Below are 23,056 nucleotides of genomic sequence, written 5' to 3'. Positions count from 1 at the left end.
GTACTCGAATTGTTGTTGCTGTTGCTGTTTCTGTTGTTGCTCGCACGCCTGATTAGCAATATTTTACAATTGTTTTTGAAGAGCTTTCGATTTATTATTGCGTACTTATGTACATACAATTCTTACAGCATTGTGTAAATATTTCTTATGCAACAATTGCAAATATTTTTATTAACTTGGCAAGCGTACGAATTGTGTTTTGATTTAGTTTAGTTTCATTTTAAGTACCACATGTAACATAATTCAATTGTGCATTTCATTGCTTGTTGGCAATCTTTTAGCTAAATATTATTTTATTTACTTTTGCTCACTCGCTTTTTGAGCACAAGGCTGACAATTCGTTATAACTTTATGAATGAATACTGCCGTCGTTCGGCCAACAAGTCTTTCAGGTCTTTAATGCATAAACAAATAACGGCGCACGTTAAATAAACAATGCTTACACTATTGCCCATGACAGTTGATCTGTTAATACAAATGGCCAAACCCCCATATATCTCTATATATATATATATATATAAGTTTGTATTTATGGATGCACAAAATATCAAATTGAAGTCGCACGTCCGCCAGCAGCGCTTGTAAATTTGCTTTACAAATTGAAATGCAAAGAGCCAAAGCAACAGCAAGTATATACATATATTTTATATATATACAATACGTACTAACATATAGTATGCATATATACGCTAACGAATTTATCAATCAATTGCAATTGCAATGCCAAATGCCAATCACATGGCACACATTTGATATTTTTAGACCCTGTTTAGATGAAAGTACTAAGGGGTTGTTGCCTGAGATTTTTGTTCATGATCAGGTTGACGAACTGCGTCGATATGCCAGCAATATGTTCTCAAGTTTGTTTTTCAATATTGATAAATTATAAGTCTATTAACTTTGTGCTTATCTTTAGTACAGAGTCTCACACTGTCGCATACTTCGCCAATTGTTTGGCAAATTTCTTGATATGCAATAATGAACAGCGGAGAGATTTCAAATTCAATTGAATTTTATACAAATGAGCGCACATATCTAAACAGAATTTAAGCAAAAGTTGTAACAATTGTCGGCAAACAACATTTAATCCTTATTTAAATTGTAGCAAAGAGTTATTAATGTATTTAAACATGTCTGTCGTCATATTTTCACTTTAGTAATTTAATTGTCTTGCAAGTATTTGTCAAAAAATGTCCTTAAAATGAATAAATGTATGTCTTGGCCGTTAAGCAAATTTTACTGACAGGCAAAAGCCAACGAGGCCACCAACTAAATCAACATCCAGAAACTGACCGCAAACGTTGACGATGATGACGCCTGCAATAACAAGCAGTGAACGTTGTGCACACAGACAGAGAGTGAGGGAGAGAGAGGGAGAGAGCGCTCTTAACTGTAGCGTACTGGTTCAAGCCAAGCTGAGCTGAACTGGGTTGGACGTCCGCCCGGCTGGACTGACATGCATATGCATAAAAATTATGAAATGTGTTGCTTCCATGCACAATGAAAAGCTATTTGTGAATAAAAGAGAAACAGAAACAGAAAAGGTAGCAGCAAAAACCCGAGTCAATATTTGCACAAATTGACCAGGCAGAGGACTCAGGTAGACAGCGTCGAGCTCTCGGCGCTCAATATTTAAATAGCGAGCGCACAGTTGGCAAGGACTATAAATACATTTATTAGTCATGTGGGAGTTTTTTTGAAGTGTAAGGCATAGAAGCATATCAAATGCGCGACGCGAGAGCACTTTAATTTTTTAAGGGTCTACCCCCTTCCATCTTTTAATGCAAATGTTTAATCATTTTATCTCTCAAGCTAATTTGATGTACGACAGCTGTGTCAAAACTTGTCAGACGCATAAAAATGAGAAAACGAAAAGAATATATGTATATTTACACCAAGAAGATGAAGAAGAAGCAGAGACAGGTAGGCAAAGCACAGCGCAGAACTCGGAACACGGAAGAATTTATGATCTCGTAAACATTGGACATTACCCAAAGAGACTCCTCGTAATGACAAAGTGCTCTGCCCATCAACTGATGACGTTGGCAATTGTGACAGCAGCGGAGACAGTTCTGATTCCTCCGTTACTGTTACCGCTACCGTTACCGTTGCCGTTGACGCTACCGATACTTGTGCACTTTACATATGTACATACATACTATATGTTATATGCCTTGTCCTTGCATGCAATTTGCCCCGAGCTGAAGGACAGCAGCTGTGACAGCACAGCGCACAACTTTCTAGTTCGGGAGTACCATAAAATATACAAGTTTGTGTTGTCAAGTGCAAAACGAAAAAAACAAACGCGAAAAGTTAACTCTATACCAACAGCTTTTAAAATTTTGTATTTTATTTTTGTCGCTTTTTGTTTGTACTCCGATGCAGGCGATAAATTTTACGTTTGCATACTCTAGCATTAAATCGATAAAGGAGTGTTTATGAGGGAGACAGAATAGTTCCGATTGAACGCCCTTTATAGCGGATATAACTTTGAATATTGTATTTAAAAGTACTACAGTGATGCTCAAGAGCGATATTCTTATAAGCAAAAGCCTTTAGACTCTCATTTCAGCGATAGAGTGCCTAGAGACTTTTGCAATTTTCCAATAGGATTTAAAATCAATTTTTTATTATATAAATTAATATATTTTTGTTACTAAGCCAATGCGGAACTGCTGGTGCGACTAATGATAATTTTACTGATATAAAAAGAAAATATGTATGTAGAAATAGCTATAGCTTAACCAATCAAGGGTGCCACAGAAATCTCCGAAAGAAATCGTGGGTTGCGTATCACCAAGAGAGATTTTATTGTTTGGAATGTTAAGTTACGGGGACAAAGAATTGCAACCATTTATAAAAAATGTCTTAAAATGAATTTTCCACAAAAGAAGGATCTGTATCGCCTGAATATAACTTGAAGTTACTTTGGGTTGATTTGAAATTCTGTAGTAGCCTAGAATATATTGATTGCTCGAAAACTAGTTTCAAAATGCAAAAGACTTTGATTATATTTTCTCGGACGAAAATCTAAAATATCCCCAAGGAACTTAGCGCTCACCCGACGGTCAAACAGAGCTGTCATACAAAGCTATGGTAAGTTATATATCATATATATGTATGTATGTTACTAACATACACCGTCTAACGCGAATGTTGACTGTACTGAATTGTGCAAATGGAAAGTTCTTTGCAAAGCCCCAATACAAAAAGCAAAACAAAAAACATTCAAAGTTTGGGACTAAAAAGTGTCCCTATAAATTATACATACATATGTATGTTTTATTCTAGTTGCAGCATCAGTAGCTTGCGTTTGCTGGCTTTTTATTTAGCGCCGTTATGACAAATGAATTCACTGCTTAAATTCCAGAAAAACGAAAATAAATTCGTTTATCATGCGTCGAGTTGTGGTTTGTTGTATAGAAAATGAGCGTTGGAAAATCAATTAAAAACTGTAATAAATGTGTGCTGAAATGAATTATTTCTGCTGTCTACGCAATCAAATTGAAATTTAATATAATGCCAGCAAGCAAGCAATCTTGTCATAATCCTTTTAACCAACTCTTCAGTTAACAAAGTGCAGTCAGACTCAATGGAGACCACCCAAGACTTCATCTTAAGCTTTAAGAGAATTCTTGGTAACCAAGCGAGCAGCACGCAATCTCTTCGCCCCCTCCACGAATGCTGCTCTCTCTCGCTCTTTTGCTTTATTGCTAATGAATTCTACACGTATGTATGTATGCTGGTACTGGTCGATTGGACGCGCCTTACACACAAACACACACACACAAACACAGAAATACACAATCAAACGCATACAGGCGTAAGAACGAGCCCAAAAGCTGTTTGCCTAAAGGCAAAGGCAGGAGCCAGAGCAGAGCCAGTTTACCAGCCTGACTCAATTTTTATTTTGCTTTTATCTTTTTTGCATAAAATGGCAGCAATTGTTGTTGTTGCCATGTTCTTTATTACTTGTATTTTGTGTGAGTGTGTGTGTGTGTGTGTGTGTGTGTGTGTTGCTGTTGCCAAGTCGCAGTGTCAAGGTGTTTGCCACATGCCACATGGCGTATTTACAGCTGCTTCTTGGTGGCGAGGTTCAATGCACAAATGATTGGATTTTAAGTGTATAAAGGCGCGCAGAATTTGAACAAACTTTTGCAATAAGTTGCTGGTTAACATTGCGTATTAAATATTAATTTGTGACAATGGAACATTTGGAAAGCGATTTACGCATATCAAAGCTGACAAACTAAGACCCAAGGCCCACGTGTCAAAGTGGCAATAGCACTTAGCCCAGAGTGAAAGCGAAAGCAAAAGCCAAAAATGAAACAAGGGTTTGTCTTTAATCAAAATTGAGTGAAAAGGGGCCGAAAAAAGTTCGGTACGGGTCAGTCGCTCCTAATCCTGAGATCTAAGCTAGCAAATGTGTAACAAAAATAATAATAAAGGCTTCAACTGTGTAAATCTCTGTGTGAGTATGTGTGTGTTTGTTTAATAGATGCGGGCGAACAGTGAGCTTTCAATCAATAGGGTCTATTTATACATACATACATACGTACATTGTATACATATTCATATTTTCGTAAGTATACGGACAGCTTGTTTAATAAAAGCTTACACTTGGTAAATATTTTTTACTCATGTCATGTGTAAGTATGAAACACAAAGTGTTGCTCAAATACGCACAGCCAAACTCACTCGAGAGTCAAAATATATAAAAGTTTATCAAGGCCATTACAGTAGGTTGCGCTTATGAATAGAGCGGGGCGCGGTTAGGGGCGGGCCGAGGCATGTCTAACATGTATGCCACACACTGTTGCGACTGCTTCCGCTTGATTAGCAGCAATTTCTTATCAAACTCTTGGCCCGCACATTGAATCAATAGAGCAGGTGAGCTGACTGCTCGGGCTTTCAAAAGATTTGTGAACCCTTGAGGCAAGACGTACAGGAAATTAATTGAAACACATCAGGCGTCAGCATAAGTTAAACTTGCAACAAGAGAGCGCCTGCCAAGCATAAAGTTATTTATTATTAAAGCCGTTTCGTTTCGGCTCTTCTTGTAATTTATATGCGAGTTTTTAATTGTGGGTATGAGAAAAAAAATTAAAACAATGTACATTTATAATGCCATTGCTGTATCTGATTGTTGGCAGCTAAAAACATAAATTAAGTTCTCATGCTGCAACATAATCAACTCAACAATTGTTGGGCCAGCAAAGTCAATAAATGCTTTGTACATAACTTCAATAATTATTTCTCAGGGGTAGTAGCATAAGCAAAATACAAAAGTCAGGAATAATGTTTCAGGTATCAAAATATTCCAGGCCAAACCAATTTGTGTATAAATGTTGTGAATTATGCCAGTTCTAACTAAATTTGAATTTTTATTAAAATTTATTCATCTCAATAGCAGCTCTAAGGTGCGACTTTAGAATATATAAGTAATAAATATATATACATCTATTTATAGCTAATGCTTTTGTGTTTTATTTAACATATATAAAACTATTTTAATATCCACTTGATACACACACAGTTACTTTCTCATTTTATACTTTATTCCGTTTGTCATTTTAGGTTTTGCTAATCCGTACCACACAAATATGAGTTAAGCTGATTTTCATGCGTTTTGTGGCATAGACTAATGGAGTGACACTTAGCAACAGTGTTGGCTGCCGGCCACGCCCACCAGACTCTATAACTGTGTGTGTGTGTGTGTGTGTGTGGGCGTGCAGCAATTAATATCAATTCCGCTTTGGCCATTAACATGGCCGAAAAACATATTGGCTAACAAGTGTCAAAGTCGTCGCAAATTACAGCAACGTAAAGTGAAACCAGCCAAAGGGCGAAGAGGTTGCCAACTTCAACGAGTTGCAGAGCCAGGACCCCAATGGGTTCAATATGTTGAAGTATACAAGACAGAGAGTGAGTGAGTGAGAGAGAGAGAGCGAACAGCATGTGGCCAATCCTTAATTTTAGCAAGGCTAACTTGCCCATTCCAAGAATTGGTTTCCAAGCCGATGTCTAGAGGGTGCGAGGTGGCAGGTTGTCCTTGTTGATAATAATATTCGATTGAGTTTTATTTGCTTTGGGGTTTGGTCCTATGCGTCCTACTCATTGATGGTTTATTGTCATTTGTGTGTATGTGTGTGTGTGTGCCTATCCGAAAACTGTGACGCAAGCCCACAAACGAGCGCTGGGCACTCGAACTGACTTTTTTTTATGATATCACGAAAAAAATATATACGCTGCCGGCTTAGAGAGGTCGACTCCTAATGACAATGACAATGGGCCAAGGAAGACGGCGCCACATGTGGCACGTCACTGTCTCTCCCTCTCCCTCTCTGCCTCTGCGTCTGTCTCCATTATCGCTTGGACTGTCAGTATTGGGTCACAGTTGGTTCATTAAATTGAAAAACGCCAGAGAGCATGTAAGTGCGTTCGATGAATGATGAAGCGGAAGCGGCTGACGCTGACGCTATCGTCGCCAACTAATTATGCAGACTGGTCTAGCGCAATCGACAATCAGTGTCGCAAAGACTGCAAAGACAGATAACAAATCAAAACAAAGCAAGAGTACATGCATTCATAAATAAATACAACTACATAAGCCTATTGTGAATATTTAATATTTTCATTTGTGGAATATGTGATAAGTTTTCAATTTGTTACACCACCATTAATTTATCTACTTTAATTGCCATTAATTAATCAATTTGTGGCAAGCGTAACAATTTATTGCTCTAGCTTTGACGTTACTATAATTTATATTAATTTTTTTTTTTTGTTATATTAATGAGTGCGGCGCTCAACTTAAAGTTAAACACATGCATACATGTATTATTTAAATAAATTGCCAAACTATGTAAATCTTTTAACGATGTACAAGCTATAAAATTTATCGATTGTTGCAGCTCAATTTAAATATAGACTACTTACGGCCGGAAGAGCGCATAGCATAATGAGCATGTGTGCGTGTGTGTTTATGTTTCTCTTTGTGTGTGTAAGCACGCAGCAGAGGTTGGCAAAGGCCACGCAGATAACACGAACAACAGCATTGTTGCCGTTGTTGTTCTTCTTCTTCTTGTTGGTTGTTGTTGTTGATAAGAATTGCTCATAAAGCAGACAACGCGGATGCTTTCACTCTCGTTGACTGCGCGCCTGACATAGACAGCGGCAGCGGCAGCCAAATACAAATACACATGCACATGTTTGTGTGTAAATACATATGTAAGTAGGTTGCATCAAAGGCAACCAGGTCTCATCGATTAACTTAATGAAATTTTGTACTGCCCATCAGCAAAGCGCGCAAAAGAGTGTGAGAGCGAGTGCGAGAGCGAGAGCGAGGGGTAAAGAGAACGTGTAAATTACAATAAATACTTTAAAGCACTTACGCAGACGTCGCTGCCTGGCAGCTAATGAGGTGCGACAATTAAGAGGCAGCAACTGGCAGCAAATGGGTGCAGCTGCCCGACTGCCCCGTGGATGGAAAGGGGGGTGTGTGTACATAATTTTGGCGCTCTTTCAAGTTAAATGACTTACCTTGTTTGTCTATTTGTTGTAAAAATAAAACCGCTCGTGCTAAGTCAGCGTTTTGGTATTTTTTCGCAATAATCTGAGGAATCAGGCTGATAAGCTGGCGCCGCTGTTGCTGCTGCTGCTGATAAGCCAAATCAGTCGCAAGTTCGCAGAAGGAGCACAGATACACGCTAATTCCGCTAATTTGCAGATGTATGTGTGTAGTAATAGTTTCTTAGCAAAAGCCTAGTGTTGTAGATATTTTTCCTTGTCAGGCGGCGGAGGCGGCACGCTTTCTCGGCAAGTTTTGAATTTGGTTTTGTTTGATTGTATTTGGTTGCGTTTGCTTTTGCGCTTATTTTTTAGTTGATTTTTGATTTTTTGTTGCTATTGCAGTTGTTGTCGCTGCCGACACCAATACTTTATTTTGTTGTTTTTCTTTTCAATTTGACCGCATTTGTCGATTTTGGTTTTTCTTCTTTTTTGTATTTTTTTTGTTATTGCGGCTCTCTTTGCGTTTTGCTTTTAGCCAACAAAACTCACACCTACATACACACACACATACAGAGACTCAGGTAAACACTTACACGCACGTATACGTACACAAGCGTAAGAGCGCTGCGATCGGACACAAAACGGCAACAATTTTTAAACACTTTATTTAATTGGCATTAGCTTGCACAACACGCATGCTGAATTTGCATAAGTCGCGTATGAGAATTGATAAAAGCGTTTACAATAATAAATCCAACGTCGTCGCGCTAGGAATCTTGTAGACATGCACCACGTACGGCAACGACAAAATACTTTTTATTTATTGCTGCACTTATTGTTGTTGCTGTTTAACAACTCTCCTTAAATATTTTATTTTCGTACATGCGCGACATGCTCTTCTCACGACTTGTGCTTCGAAACCAGTGAAAACTCGCGTAGCAGTGGCCCTTATACCGCGTCGGGCTCAAGGCTTAATAATTAAATTCTGTTCTTTCTGCTATCGTAAATTAATTGTGGCTAGAGCACCCGTACTTTCTTATTGTTATAAATAATTATAATTTATAATTATTTAAGCATCCGCGACACACCTTTCCCGTCCAATATATATTTTGTTATTGTTGTCGGTATCGTTATCTAATCGTTGTTGCTAGTCGATAGCTATTGCCGGCTAACAGTCAACGTTATCGATATATTTACAGTGATTTAATTTGCTTATGTATGTCATGCTCAAAGCAATACCAGCAATTATTGTCTTAAAGCAACAATAGTTTACTTAATAATAAAGTTTATTATGCAATAATTTTAATTTGCAGAGATAATGTTTATGTTAAATAACAGCACATATCGGTAGCAGAGGCATTTGCCAGCCCTGGAATGCCAAACATTTTTAAAAGTACGATTAATCGTAGCTAAGATAAATATTTGTTATTTAATTAGCAAGTGTCCTTAAAACGAGGGTTTATGAAGTAGTTTTAGCTTTTAATTGTGTTAATAGTGTTGGCAGTTTTGTAGTTTGAAGGTTTGTTTGTTACCAACAGATTACACAGAATTCGTTGCAGCCCAAACCGGCAACATTTAGATAACGATAACTAACCCGCCTCCACCAACAGTTATGATTTATACAAGAAAAGCATTAAAATTATTAAATCACCGTATAAAATGTGTTGCTGGTGCGCGTCTAATAGATCGTCGGGGCATACAGAGCAGCGCCAGCGATGGGCCTAGCGTAGAGGTCAACTTCAGCAATGGGTAAGAAACACGCGCTACGCTAATCATAACAAAAATTACACAAACGGTTTTGTTTGCAGGCGCCACATGACTATGAGCTCAGGGAAGCTGGCACGCTTCGCCAATGGCACTGCTGTTTGCCAAATGGGCGACACGGCAGTGATGGTAACTGCTGTGGCCAAGGCGAAGCCAACGCCTGGCCAGAATTTCATGCCTTTGGTTGTAGATTACCGCCTCAAGAACGCCGCCTCAGGACGCATACCAATGAACTTTATGCGGCGTGAGCTGGGCCCATCCGAGAAGGAGATATTGTCAGCGCGTCTTATAGATCGCTCATTACGTCCGCTGTTTGCCAAGGAATATCGCAATGAAACGCAGCTGGTGTGCAATATGCTGGCAATGGATGCAGTACACGCGCCGGATGTGCTGGCGATGAACGCGGCCTCAATGGCTCTCTCCCTAAGCGATATCCCCTGGAATGGACCCATCGGGGCGGTGCGGTAAGTCCAATAAACTACACAACACTCACTATAACTAATGCTTACATTTAATTTCCAGTGTCGGCCTGGCTGATGGCGAGGTGCTCATAAATCCCACACGCCGTGAGCTGCAGTCATCACAGTTGGATTTGGTAATATCTGCCACAAAGCAAAATCTAGTGGTCATGTTGGAGGGCAAGGGAAATGTGGTATTAATGCAAGATCTGCTCAAGGCCATCAAGCAGGGCACGCGTGAAGCGCAGTTCATCATACACGAAATCGAGCGACTGCAGAAGGCTTATGGACGGCAAAAACGTGCTGTGGAAGCTTTAAGCGAGCCCGAGCAGGAACTGGTGGAGGCGGTGCGCAGCATGTGCGAGATGCGATTACGCGAGATATTTCAGGATGCTCAGCATGACAAAATTTCCCGCGACACTGCTGTTAACGAAGTGCGTGCTAATGTTATCAACAAGGTGTGGTCTTCCTATCCCGACACAGATCCCGCTACCATAGGCGAGGAGTTCAACAAGGCCTGTCGAGAAATCTTTCGTGAGCTTATCTTTGAGCGTGATACTCGCTGTGATGGACGCGACAGTGACAGTTTGCGCAATATTAGCTGCCAGGTGGACATGTACAAGCCGCTGCATGGCTCTGCGCTGTTCCAACGTGGACAGACACAGGTGTTTTGCACAGTAAGTCTGGATTCACCGGAAAGCGCTATGAAACTGGACAATCTAGCAGCGCTGGAGAGTGGGGGCTTGAAAGCTAAGAACTTTATGCTGCATTATGAGTTCCCGCCGTATGCCACAGGTGAAGTGGGTCGCATTGGTCCGCTGGGACGACGGGAATTGGGCCATGGCGCGTTGGCAGAACGTGGACTGCTGCCCACACTGCCTCATGATTATCCCTTTACAGTGCGCTTGACCTCAGAAGTGTTAGAATCGAATGGCTCCAGCAGCATGGCCAGCGTCTGTGGTGGTTCACTAGCTTTAATGGATGCTGGCGTGCCCATAACAGCGCCAGCTGCGGGTGTGGCCATCGGTCTGGTAACCAAATATGAAAATAATGATACCAAGCATCTGCAGGATTATCGCATACTCACTGACATACTCGGCATTGAGGATTACATGGGTGATATGGACATGAAGGTGGCTGGCACACGTAAGGGTTTCACTGCCATACAAGCTGATCTGAAGATACCTGGTATACCACTCAAAGTGGTAATGGAGTCACTGCAAAAGGCAACAGATGCCAAGTCTAAGATACTCGATATTATGGCTGAGACGATCAAGGAGCCACGGTAAGTCATTACTAGATTTGACTATACTTACATACTAAACATCTTTTGTTCCGCAGCAAATACCGTAAGGATTGTTGGCCTGTAAGCGAAAATCTATCTGTGGAGCCACAACAGCGTGCGCAGCTCATTGGGCCCAGCGGCTTACACATGAAGCGCATCTACCTCGAAACCGGCACGAGCTTAACAGCGGAGGATGAGAACAACTTTACCATGTTTGCACCCTCGCAAGCAGCCATGGATGAGGCCAAGGAGCTCATTGAGGGCTATATGCATAAAGAACGCGTGCCGGACTTGGAGTTCGGTGGCATCTACAATGCTAAAATTACTGAGCTGCGCGACACTGGCGTCATGGTCGTACTCTATCCCAGCATGCCACCAGCGCTGTTGCACAATTCCCAGCTGGATCAACGTAAGATTGCACATCCCTCAGCGCTAGGCCTTGAGGTGGGCCAGGAAATACAAGTCAAGTACTTTGGACGAGATCCTGTCTCGGGTTTTATGCGAATGTCACGCAAAGTGTTGCAAGGTCCAGCAGTAGGAATTACGCGTTCCTTTAATAAGGCTGAAGGCAGCTCATGATATGGCTTGACCAATCTATAATATATATTTAACATATATATATATTTTAAGCTCTAAATTGTGTGTTCAAGCAGAATCCTATAAATTTATATATATAAATTTGTTATCCAAGCCAATTTCTGTAAATTAAAAATTGTTATCATTTTTACCAAAGTTGTAAAATAGCATTCAGCTTTACTTAAATAAGGATCATTATGGTTACGACCCTTTTAAAAATAATTTATTTTAAATATTTGAAATAAATTAAAAGGAAGGTAACATGTATATATTTTATTAATGTAATGAATATAACTTTTAAGTTGGCTTAGCTATTATTATTTTTGTTCATTAAAGCGATTGCGCTGCTGCTCGCGAAATATGCGACGCTCTGCTGGCTGAACACCTTGTAGATTGCGTAAAATAAAGCCTTCTTCGCGATGTATTGCAGGATTATATGAAGGGGCTGGAGGTTCAGCATCCCAATCCTCCTTAGATTGAACAATGTTCTCGCCGGCAGTTAATGGCTCCGGCAATTTATCTGGAAATTGATAGTTGGTGTACACACTGCTTGACTTGCATGTGCTTAGATGGGAAATCAATTCGATCCTGTTAAGCATGTGGGTTCTGTCGAAGGGACAGCGTACAAGCTTGGAGCTTGGATGATTCCGTTCACAACGAACCAAATGGTTTGCCAAGCGTTCCGGCAGAAGAATATGAGCCGCGTCATAAGGGCAAGAAATATACTTGCTACAATCAAACAAAACTAATATACTTACATCTTTTTTGGAAGAATTTTCCAGAACAGAAGAACGTTTGCTCGACGAGAATTGTGACAAAGTGTTACGACGCTTGCCAACACTGACAAATAACTGTCATCTCATCTTGAAAAATAAACTGCAAATGTCGAAGTCATTGCAGTTCTAATCACAGTTGGTGTTCGTTTCAACGGAAAACTTTTTGTTTAACAAGCTGAAATTCTATACAAGTCAGTGCCGGTGAGTAGTTACAAAAAAATAGTATAAAGTAAACTAAAATTTCTTAAATAAAAAAATAATCAAATTTATATATCTTAGATGGAAAATTTCGCTCATGGTAGTAAGAATGCTTCACAGCGTGGACCTGGACTTCGCACATTCTTCGAGCAGAAAATTGCCGAATTGCAATTCATTGTGACCGAGCGGCAGCTTAATCTGCGCCGTTTGCAGGCTCAGCGCAATGAGCTCAACACAAAGGGTAAATATTTATTTTAAATGTACACAAGCAATTGATACATGTAACCGATGATTGCTACAGTGCGTGGGCTGCGCGAGGAGCTGCAATTGCTGCAAGAGCAGGGCAGCTATGTGGGCGAGGTTGTAAAGCCGCTGGACACCAAGAAGGTGCTGGTGAAGGTGCATCACGATGGCAAATATGTGGTGGATACAGAGAAGACCATTGATATAAACGATGTGAATGCCAATTGCCGCGTTGCCTTGCGTCATGACAGCTACACTTTACACAAGGTGCTGCCCAACAAGGTGGATCCGCTGGTCTCGCTTATGCTGGTGGAAAAGGTGCCCGACTCGACCTACGAAATGGTAGGAGGTCTAAGCAAGCAGATCAAGGAGATCAAGGAAGTGATTGAGCTGCCTATTAAGCATCCCGAATTGTTTGATGCTTTGGGCATAGCACAGCCCAAGGGTGTGCTGCTCTTTGGTCCACCAGGCACTGGCAAGACTCTGCTAGCGCGTGCCGTAGCTCATCATACGGAATGCACATTTATACGCGTCTCTGGCTCGGAACTGGTGCAGAAGTATATAGGCGAAGGCTCGCGCATGGTACGCGAACTTTTCATCATGGCACGCGAGCATGCACCGTCTATTATATTTATGGATGAAATAGATTCGATCGGCTCGGCTCGTCTGGATTCTGGCCGTGGTGCGGACTCTGAAGTGCAGCGCACGATGCTGGAGCTGCTCAATCAGCTGGATGGCTTTGAGGCATCAAAGAATATTAAAGTCATTATGGCTACGAATCGCATTGATGTGCTGGATCAAGCTTTGCTGCGTCCCGGACGCATTGATCGCAAGATTGAGTTTCCGCCACCAAGCGAAGAAGCACGAGTCGATATCTTAAAGATACATTCACGCAAAATGAATCTGACTCGTGGCATCAATCTGCACAAGATTGCTGAGCTTATGCCGGGTGCTTCTGGTGCAGATCTGAAGGGTGTTTGCACCGAGGCTGGCATGTATGCATTGCGAGAGCGTCGAGTCCATGTCACACAGGAGGACTTTGAAATGGCCGTCTCCAAGGTAATGCAAAAGGATTCGGAGAAGAACATGTCCGTCAAGAAATTCTGGAAGTAATTTGTGTTCTCCTGTTTGATAGCCAAATAGTATAGTTCAAGTGTAATGCATAAAAATATACTTGACTTTGAATTGTTGTATATACATTTACTAACTAAAGTTACACAGCAGTTTTTTATAAATTGGGCTTTTTACAAACATATGCAAGGCAATTACAAAATAAAAAAATCGAAATGTGTGGTTATTGCAAATAAGATGTATAAAGTGCAAGCTTAACCTAAACTCCGTTGCAAGCTTATGGTATTCGAGTTACTTCAGATGATTACCCGATAGTACGAATCGGAAATGCTGTATAGAGCTACAATTTGTGACTTGGCATCAGTTAGATAGTCCAGAACCTCATCGTATATTTCGAATATATAGCGTTTGTACTTGGGAAATCTGCAAGGCACCAAAGTACTATAAGTATAGTTTTTATAAATTATAAATAGTAGAGTGCACTAACCTTTCGATAACAAAATTCATTTCAGGCTCAGTCTCTTTTTTGCGCATCTCTCTCGGATTAATGGCACCTACCATGGCATTCAGCACAGCGGGTGGCAGCTCCACGACAAGCACCTCAAACGACTCTTTCTTAAGAAACTGCGACAAGGTGGAGTTCATCTGTTGCGCCACCTGATTCTCCAGGCGCCGCCGTAAATTGGCCGTGGGCTTGTCGTGCGTCAGAAACGTTACATGAAGCTGTGGCAGTTGATAGCTGTTCTTGATGCTGGAATTAGAAGCGGAGTAGCTCAGTCCGTTCTCGCCCCGCCCACCACTGCCACCGGCATTGCTCATGTTAGACATCTGACTAGTGTAGTCCACACCAACGTTAACTGCAGCAGCATTTACGGTCTCCGAACGCAGCATCTTAATGAACTCAACCAGCTCGGCGCGCGTTAGATGCCGCTCCTGGAAGCGATCACGCTCAAAGGAGCGCACACGCAAGGCGCCATTTTCTGCCACTAGTATGACATGCTGTGCACCCAGTCGCGCTAAATCCTGCGCCTCATCACCACCCCCGCTTGCCGTCTCCACCATGCCACAGCGTATGCCCAAAGACCAGAGCAAACGCATTATGTAAGTCACATCCTTGAGCGGTGGACGTGTACCGCAGACACAGATGCCCACATCAATGGCGCGATAGTCTTTATCGAACTCAATGCCCACGGCAGCCATAAGTTTGTCCAGTGAAAGGGATAATCCGGCGCCACTGAGCACTCCACGTGTGGGCAGAGCAGCATTGAAGCTCTGCGCTTGTTTTTGGAATTCATGCAACATGGCATCATAGCGCTCACCCACGGCCAGCACTGAGGGATGACCCGAACGGTTCGGCTTCAGATCCGCCGTCATTTGCCAGACAATGCCACCGCTGCTGGCGCGCTCAAAGCTCAGCGGCAAGCCAGCCCAAATGTGTATGGGACACTGCAAAGAGTTGATAGTTAACAAGTGTTAACTGGAGCATGCTATGGGCCAACTTACGGTAACACCTAGACTGTGGGCTAATCCCACAACAGTTTCTAGCTCACGCAATGCAGCGCGCGCTAGTGAAGCCGCCTCGCCCTTGCCACGCATTAGCGATTTCAAGGCAGACTCATCCACGCTGCTTCTCGAGCCTGTCAACAGAAAATTGGCCAGCAGCATATCCATCAGAGTCTGCGCGGAGGTGCGTGATTTTTCCATAATAACCGTTATGCTGGAATGAAACTGAAAGCGTGAAATGCGTCCCTCAATAAAGTCCATGGTTCCCTCAAAGATGGTGCCATACTGAGACTTGGGCACATTGCAATAGATGAGAATAGAGCGCAAGAGATTTGTATGATTCATGCGTATGGCCACATTAAGCTCACGCAAGCGCGGCAACTCACTGCTGATTTCGAAGGCCATCGAAAGCAGCTCCGCATCCACCAGCTGGCTGCTGGTGCTGGGCGTGATGATGTCAAAGCAACACTCATAGTTTTGCCTAGGATGAAAGTTGAAAACGCGCTCCTCGCGATAAACGCGATCCACGCAATAGCGTCGTATGAGATTCACACCATTCATAGCCACATGACGTGCGAACTGTGTGCGTAAGTCGCAGGGCAGGAGCACCACACAGCCGGAGTGCGTCATTAGGGGCACTGCATTAGCGCTGGCGCTGGAGCAGCTATTAAAAGCTGAAAGCGGTGACAGCAGCGGTGAATCCACCTCAATGGCGCCATGTTTTCGAAACACTTGCACCACCTTGGCCTTGACAAACTCCATGAGTGGATTAAGCGAAACAATGTCATCGATAACAATGGCAGAGTTCCAAGACTTCATGGCGCGACTGCTGCTCAAGTGGTAGGTGTGCTCCAGCACGGCATCGCTTTCCTGCTGTAGGCAGCGGGCGACAAGATTTTTGTACGCTTTACTCTGCGGATTGGCCAGCACATGGCGCAACATTTCCTGCAGCTCATTTGCCTCCAGTTGCGGTGGTGGCACTAGATCCGAGGCAAGCAGCTCCTCAGCGGTTGGTCGCTGCTCAGGATCATGATTGAGCAGCCAGCGGAGCATCTACAAAAGGTTGCATTTTAGTCAAGTTTTATAGTAGAAGCCATAACTTTAGTTACCTTGACGGTCTTTTCATATTTGCTTTCCTGCAGCATGTCCTCGGGTATAACAATGGAAGAACTTCTTAGCGCCATAATTGTCTGCGCCCGTTCCATGCTGGTGTCAAATGGCGGCTGCACCATTTCAAACAATATTATGCCCAATGTATACATGTCCACCTTTTGATTGTACACCGACTTGGATGCATTGCCGGTTAGCTCGGGTGCCACATAGAGTGTGGTGCCCACTTTGCCCGTTCCAGTGCCATCCTCCGTAGATGTTGCATGCTGAGTAAAGGACTGCGTTGGATACTCCGCTGCAAGAGGTATTGAACTTGTTAATTTTATGTTTGGTTTGACTAAACAATTTGGTTTCTTACTGTGTGATTGCAGTGCTAGGAAACTAGTGGTGGCTAGGCCAAAATCTCCAATTTTGATTTGATCATGGGAGTCAAGAAATATGTTAACCGGCTTTAGATCACGATGTATAATGCCCTGCTGATGTATGTGCGAGAGACCCTCAGCAATTTCGCGAAAGAGACGCCACAAGCGATCGGTGTTCTCAAAGAGATTGTCATCGATGGCAGTGCTGCAATTAATCAATTATTAATTAATCGACCGCTTAACGTCTTTTAGTGATTTACCGTAATGTGCATTTTTCACAAAATTCCATTTGTATGTACATCACTTGCATCTGTGGGCGTGGTGAGTTTGTTTTGCCATGAACTAAATCATCAGCGTCATCATCATCATTATTATCGTCGCTATAAACGACCACCTGACCATTCGAGTCCACAAATTCAATGCCATCCGAATCGGAATCCATGTTGTCTCTATCGCAATTAAATAAATTATAATTAATAATATAAATATATGTTTGGCACCCTTACATATAGCCATTCCACATGCTGGAGGAGCTTTCTGTCTCCTCTTCAATCGTCAGTCCCAACTGCGGTGACTTGGCAGGCTTAGTGCTTAGCTCCTGACTTTGTGACCATTCTCCACCTAGCACCTTGTCCAGTTCGGCAGCATCCGCATCGCTAACGCTCTCGATCCAGCTATTGAAGTATCGCACAACATTCTCATGATTCAGACGCGACAGCAACTCCACCTCGCGGGTCATTTTCTTATACAGCTGACGACTGCGCGCGGGCAGCGGTATGCGCTTGATGGCATACTGTCGATTGTCCAAGATGTTGCGCACCTTGAGCACATCACCAAAGGCGCCTTTTCCCAAATACATGATCACCTCGAATTCAGTGCGCAATCGAGATTGGCTCAATGCTAGTGTGGGTATTTGAAATGGCACCACGCCTCGTTGCAGTGACAATGTGCTGGGCACCAATGTGCTGCGTTGCTGTGTTTGCTGTAGCTGCTGTCCAGTGTCCACAATGCTGCGCAAAAATGGATGCTCCAGCAGCTCCGATGCAGACAATGTGCGATCCGAATTGCATCTGTTGGGAAATTATCAAATCAATATAGACTGGCGTATATTTTAACACTAAGATTGAAGCTCACTTATCCACAAAGTCCCGCATCTCATAGCTATTGGTGGGCATCAGTGCCTCAACTAAGGCGCCCAAGGCTGGCAAATCACCACGACTGCTTGTCTGTCCCGCACCACCAATCAGTTCCAGCAAACTGGGTACCAATGAAAAGTCTGTGCAGCGTATATTGCCCACATTGTCCATGAAAACGGTGCTGTCTAGCAGATGACTATGCGAGACGCCCATATTATGCAGATATACCAGCGCATCTAGGACTCCACGTGCCACCATGCGTGCCCCATCCATACACCAGCCCAAAGAAGAGGATATGCTTAGAACACTAGTGCCCAGCAAGAAATCTTGCACCAGGTATAAGAGCAAGCCCTCCTTGCGCTTAATGCACAGCACACATTCGTATTGTATGAGATTTTTATGTTGCAACTGCGCCAATAATGCCACCTGCTTCTCAATGCTGGCAATGAGCTCTTCGACGCGATGATTGCCCAAACATTTCGGTTCAGAACTCCAATGACACTTGCCATTGCCTGCACACGGCGGCTCCAGTTGCGAGTACTTGATGTTCCACTCGGTTATATAAAGTAGCTGTCCACTGTGTATATCAATGCCAGTGTAGGCTATGCAGCCACGCTGCGAATGACCTAAAAATAATATATGTACATATACATATTAACTTGTCGATATGCAATTTAGAAAGTGCTTACCCAAGCAACATCCACGCTGTATTTGCCTGCCCATTTTGTGAAAGTAGAGCGTTTCAGTGTTGCGATGATCTAGGCACTTATTTGGATACATATGACCACGATAGTAGGGAGAGGAGTTCTCTGAGCTCTCTGAGGAACTGGGATGGCGATTATTCGACTCGCTCATGCTCCGTCTGGGTTCACCACGTCGCTTGGCTTCTGTTTTAAACATTTCCTTGCGTCGCTCTACCTCATCTATCAGCGTTTGACGCTCAATTGTTTCCTTTTGCTTTTGCATATCGTACAACTCCTTTTCGCGTTTCTCCTTTTGCTGCAACATTTCATCATAGAATGAACCCGTTGGCGGTTTGTTGTGCTCCAATAGAAAAGCCTGCACAGTTTGTGCCAGCTCATAGATCATAACCTCGCCACGCAACTCTTCTGATTGTGCTTGCAGTTTTGCCAGCAGCGCCTGCAGCAGCTGATCTGAAATGCCTTTGGACTCCTCCAGCACTATTTTGGGCGCTCTAATGACAACAAACATTTTAGATTTCAGTCAGTACAAATGTCTTAGACTTACAGCTTTGGATACTTGGACGGGCAAGTAACATGCAATTTTGTGCAAACATATGCTTGCGGCAATCCATTGGATGAATCCCGCAGCGGCGTCAAGAGTATGCGTATATCTGTGGGCTTCCATTGTCCGTCTTTGGTCCGTGGTCTAAAGTTCTCTACATCCGCTCCAAATATGGACTGTAAATAGTTCTTGTATATTTCAAAACTCGTGTGCACAATATGAAGTAACAACTTGCCTCTATAACCTCCAATTCCTGTGTCTGCTTTTCGCGAAATGATTCTTTCGCTGCCATTTAGCTGCCAATTTGTTCATTAAATCTCAGCTGGGTAAGTAAAACCACTGCTTCTTGCAGTCGCCACAAATACTGATTGGTGTCTTATTTTATTTGCGTATGTGTGTGTGGGTGTTGTTTTTGTTATGAATTTTGCCGCCGGTGTGTTGATTTTGCTGTAGCAGCTGTTTCTTTGTCGACAACGTACAGCATCACTTTGCAGATTGCCTCGAGTCTCAAGTGGTAGCAAATCAATTACTCTTATCAGTCGTGACAGCTAATTGCATAAAATTATTATAATAATGATAAAAACTTGTTGCTCTTTTTATAGAATTTTAGTTGACAAAAATTTATCGATAACGCGCACAGAAGGAGAGCCCACACCAGTGTTGCCATCTTAGCAATTTTATAGCTATTTCAAAGTGTTGGAGAACGTGATTTCGCGCTCATTTACTTGTTTGATTCAAAAACAGTAAGAATAAGTAGAGAGAAGAATCAAAAGTGGAATAACGGTGCTTGGAAGTAAAACGAAAAACTGTGTTTGTTAATTGTCTGTAAATTGGTTAAAAGATATACATATTTTGTGTTTATTGTTGTTATCATGGCTCAAACTCGTGTCGTTGTATATGTGTCTAGGAATAATGAAATTAACGAGTCAGCCAATAACAGATATTCAGAGCAATTTGGCGGCGAAGTTTCTATACTGGATGAGAAAACTTTGCGTTTATTGTGCTGTCAAAATGCCTCCAAGCCGCATGTAATGGTGGCACAAAAGCTTCGTTTCGATGCCATTTTTGCTAATAACTTTGAGCATCAAAACGAACGAGAACTGAACACGCTTCTGCAGAGATTGCTTGTGGAGCAGCGGGACTGTATGCTAATGCATCTCTCTGGACAGCGTGGCAACCAACTGATGTTTCTGATTGATGCATTCATCGTGCAACTGAATGTTAAGCTTCAGCAACTTGGCTTGCGGCTGGAGCACGGTCATGTCCGCTACACTCACCTGGCGGAGGATGCGACAGCAACAGGTCTCGACGCGGAATACACTTTCAATGATACATGCCATTTAATGAATTGGCTGTTGGGCGAATATCGGATGCGTTCAGCCTTGGCTAAGGGGCACGAGGCGCTGGTAGTTGAATACACGGTAGTGTCTCAAAAGCAACCTGCACATTGGTTTAGCGTCAAGTTTCACATCGTTCTAGTGGCCATGGAGCAGTTTTGCTTGGGAACACTCTGCGGTCTACGCTGCTATTTTAGCAATGATTTAATAACAGCGGCGTTGTCCATAACAGAACTCACTTCATATATGCGACAAGCTGCAGATCAGGCTATGACCAAACCCTTGCATATGCTGGTCTTATGTCATGTGCGAACTTCTGGCTGCACCTCTCGCATTGATGGTCAGCAAGTGCAGCTGCTGGGCCTGGCTCAGTTGGCCTGCCAACAAGGCGATTGCAGTCCGCAGCCTTCTACAACTGTAAGTATAGGTAATACTAATCCCTACAAGCTCAACTGTTAATTTCTATACACTTTTTTTTATATATACAGACAACAGCGGAACCTACAACTACGTCAGGTGAAGGTGATGCTAACAACAATTTGTTGACTCCCACACAATTCGAACTGTGCCACCAGCAACTGAAGGAATGCTTCAAGCTAGTGCACAACAGTCTGCTGCAAGTGCAGAATTTGAAGCACACGCGTCAACTTGCAGATACACAATTGTCCAATTTGGTAAAGATTCTATTGGCTTCCGAAACCAAATTGTTGCAGTCCATGTCACAGACTTACACTCGGCTGCAAAACTAATATTTTATTCGAATTTCTATATGTGCAGACTGTCAGATTTTAACTTATTGTTATTGAAATTAAACAAAATTTAAAGTAAGCAAAATTTGGTTTTTGGCCTAAGACTGTAATCAATACAAAAATAATATAGCCATAAAATAAGTTTCCAAGTTACAGCATGGGCGACAAGATACATCGTGTGGTGGTGGCGCTAACAGACGCCGCACAGAAATCGCCGACGAGCAAAGCGAATGCATCGGGAATTGATCGGGACATTAGAATATTGGATCGGAACTCCATGCTGCTACGCCTGCCTGTACAGGAAAGCAAAGCTTCCTTTCAACCACGCTACTTTCAGCAGCTGGAGTTCGATTCCGTGGGCTTTGATTCCGAGAAACACATTCGTGCCGAGTTTGGCGAGCTTATGACGCAAATGTTCAAACGCCTATGCAATGGCTGTCTACTGCGTCTGACGCCTTGGCGGGCATACAATCTGAAGCTATTGACGCGCCTGTTGGTTACCGAGGTGGACAAGCTGTTGCTGGCATTGAACTATCGTCTGCTTGGCATCCAAGTGGAGTACTTTGATGTGCGCAAGTTCGACATGGTGAACCTGCTGATCTCAAGCAGCAAACAGCAGCCACAAGTACGGAAGCTGAACAACACCAGTGAGCTGTTCCAATGGCTGCACAACGAGTACATAGGACTGCGTGGACGCATTACAGGCGATGATTACATGAGCATAGAGTTTAGGCTGTGCTCAAACTCGCGGCAGCAGCAGCACAAACTGCAACTGTCCATCTTCAACATCTTTGACTGCCATGCACGCAAGGATCTGAGTGAGTTCTTCAAAGCTCTGCCGGGGGGCAGGTCCAGTCAAGGGTCGCTCTTGACTGACGTCATCAAAGAGTCCTTTGACCGCAAGCGCAACATCTACACCTTGGTGCTGTGCGAGATGCCCGGCAACAAAGCCTATACACCGCCGATTCAGCGTTTTCTAAGCTTGGCCGACATGGCCTATTTAAGCATCAAAGCGCTGGACAACAAGTGCAATTCACAGCTTAAGCTGGTGGAATCATTGCCACAGCTGCCAGCGAAACCGAAAGGCGCCTTGAAGCAACAGCCACGCTTGACTCGCAAATCCGAGTCCTTCACAATGTGCCCAACAAGAGTGGAACTCTCGCAGCAACATCTGAGCAGACTGTCCTACTGGTATAAGCGCATTGACAAGGTCTATGCAGGGGTTAGGCTTGCCATGGAGGAGTATTATAATACTTTATACTGTCAGCGCGTATTGGATATCTGTCGACTGGATCAGCCCGGCGGAGGCAGTCAAAGCGGTCAAAGCGGGGGCGACTGTGAGAATCCCAAAAATAAAAATTCGGCAGCAGCTACCAATTTTCAAGAGCAACTCAGTCTATTGAGCTATTTAGAGGAGGAGGTGACGCACACCAGTTTCGCCTGCACCTTGGCAGTCTACATGAATACCAAGCATCATGAGCTACTCAAGGAGGAGGAGGCACTACAGAAACGGCAGGTTGACAATTTGGGCAACCTAAAGCCCGAGAGCGAAGCGTCACTTGAAAATTAAAGCCAAGTCAGAGCGTGCACTGCTTACTTTCTGTAGAGAATATTGCATTTAGTAAGCAGCTCAAGCTGTGATTTGATTTATGCCATTTGTTTCTAATTGTAATCTACATTAGTAAAACGCAGTTCGGTTTGGGTATACATATACACATATATAATATACAT

General features: G+C 42.9%; 6 protein-coding genes across 8 annotated transcripts in view; 4 read left to right on the top strand and 2 right to left on the bottom strand.

The window, feature by feature from the left end:
- The window catches only part of LOC108603236 (G protein-coupled receptor kinase 2), a 42,901-nt gene extending 35,002 nt beyond the window's left edge, over window positions 1-7,899 (bottom strand). Inside the window, exon 1 of the mRNA XM_017991856.2 lies at window positions 7,543-7,899. The gene's annotated coding sequence lies outside the window, so the exon portion shown is untranslated. The remainder of the gene's footprint in view (window positions 1-7,542) is intronic.
- A 1,030-nt stretch (window positions 7,900-8,929) lies between these two features.
- On the top strand, window positions 8,930-11,663 carry LOC108603235 (polyribonucleotide nucleotidyltransferase 1, mitochondrial). Of its 2 annotated transcripts, XM_017991855.1 has the most exons (5): window positions 8,930-9,031; window positions 9,123-9,261; window positions 9,321-9,740; window positions 9,799-11,019; window positions 11,076-11,661. In XM_017991855.1, the coding sequence occupies exons 2-5, from the start codon at window positions 9,125-9,127 to the stop codon at window positions 11,596-11,598; spliced, it is 2,301 nt and encodes a 766-aa protein (XP_017847344.1). In that variant the 5' UTR covers window positions 8,930-9,031; window positions 9,123-9,124; the 3' UTR covers window positions 11,599-11,661. The 2 variants fall into 2 exon arrangements, with proteins under 2 accessions (XP_017847344.1, XP_017847343.1); XM_017991854.1 differs by having other exon boundaries at window positions 8,959-9,261; window positions 11,076-11,663.
- Window positions 11,664-12,487: 824 nt separating this feature from the next.
- LOC108603965 (26S proteasome regulatory subunit 8) lies at window positions 12,488-14,280 on the top strand. Of its 2 annotated transcripts, none has more exons than XM_017993166.2 (3): window positions 12,488-12,572; window positions 12,651-12,810; window positions 12,871-14,280. In XM_017993166.2, the coding sequence occupies exons 2-3, from the start codon at window positions 12,651-12,653 to the stop codon at window positions 13,923-13,925; spliced, it is 1,215 nt and encodes a 404-aa protein (XP_017848655.1). In that variant the 5' UTR covers window positions 12,488-12,572; the 3' UTR covers window positions 13,926-14,280. The 2 variants fall into 2 exon arrangements, with proteins under 2 accessions (XP_017848655.1, XP_017848656.1); XM_017993167.2 differs by lacking the exon at window positions 12,488-12,572 and adding an exon at window positions 12,574-12,600.
- On the bottom strand, window positions 14,180-19,799 carry LOC108603964 (eIF-2-alpha kinase GCN2). The gene is made up of 11 exons (XM_017993165.2): window positions 19,475-19,799; window positions 19,243-19,415; window positions 18,684-19,189; window positions 17,993-18,620; window positions 17,365-17,928; window positions 17,119-17,307; window positions 16,855-17,063; window positions 16,496-16,791; window positions 15,387-16,439; window positions 14,371-15,329; window positions 14,180-14,306 (listed from the first exon to the last, which is right to left on the bottom strand). The coding sequence occupies exons 1-11, from the start codon at window positions 19,529-19,531 to the stop codon at window positions 14,180-14,182; spliced, it is 4,761 nt and encodes a 1,586-aa protein (XP_017848654.1). The 5' UTR covers window positions 19,532-19,799.
- A 285-nt stretch (window positions 19,800-20,084) lies between these two features.
- On the top strand, window positions 20,085-21,356 carry LOC108604136 (maker256). The gene is made up of 2 exons (XM_017993445.1): window positions 20,085-20,993; window positions 21,065-21,356. Exons 1-2 carry the CDS (start codon window positions 20,112-20,114, stop codon window positions 21,323-21,325), a joined length of 1,143 nt encoding a protein of 380 aa, XP_017848934.1. The 5' UTR covers window positions 20,085-20,111; the 3' UTR covers window positions 21,326-21,356.
- Window positions 21,357-21,382: 26 nt separating this feature from the next.
- LOC108604135 lies at window positions 21,383-23,055 on the top strand. The gene is made up of 2 exons (XM_017993444.1): window positions 21,383-21,400; window positions 21,468-23,055. The coding sequence occupies exon 2, from the start codon at window positions 21,483-21,485 to the stop codon at window positions 22,893-22,895; it is 1,413 nt and encodes a 470-aa protein (XP_017848933.1). The 5' UTR covers window positions 21,383-21,400; window positions 21,468-21,482; the 3' UTR covers window positions 22,896-23,055.
- The last annotated feature ends 1 nt before the right edge of the window (window position 23,056 follows it).

The sequence above is a fragment of the Drosophila busckii genome, chromosome 3R, assembly GCF_011750605.1.
Source record: "Drosophila busckii strain San Diego stock center, stock number 13000-0081.31 chromosome 3R, ASM1175060v1, whole genome shotgun sequence".
In the NCBI taxonomy this organism is placed as follows: Eukaryota; Metazoa; Arthropoda; class Insecta; order Diptera; family Drosophilidae; genus Drosophila; species Drosophila busckii.
Note: the sequence above shows the minus strand (reverse complement) of the source record. Positions and strands in the feature narration are given on the sequence as shown.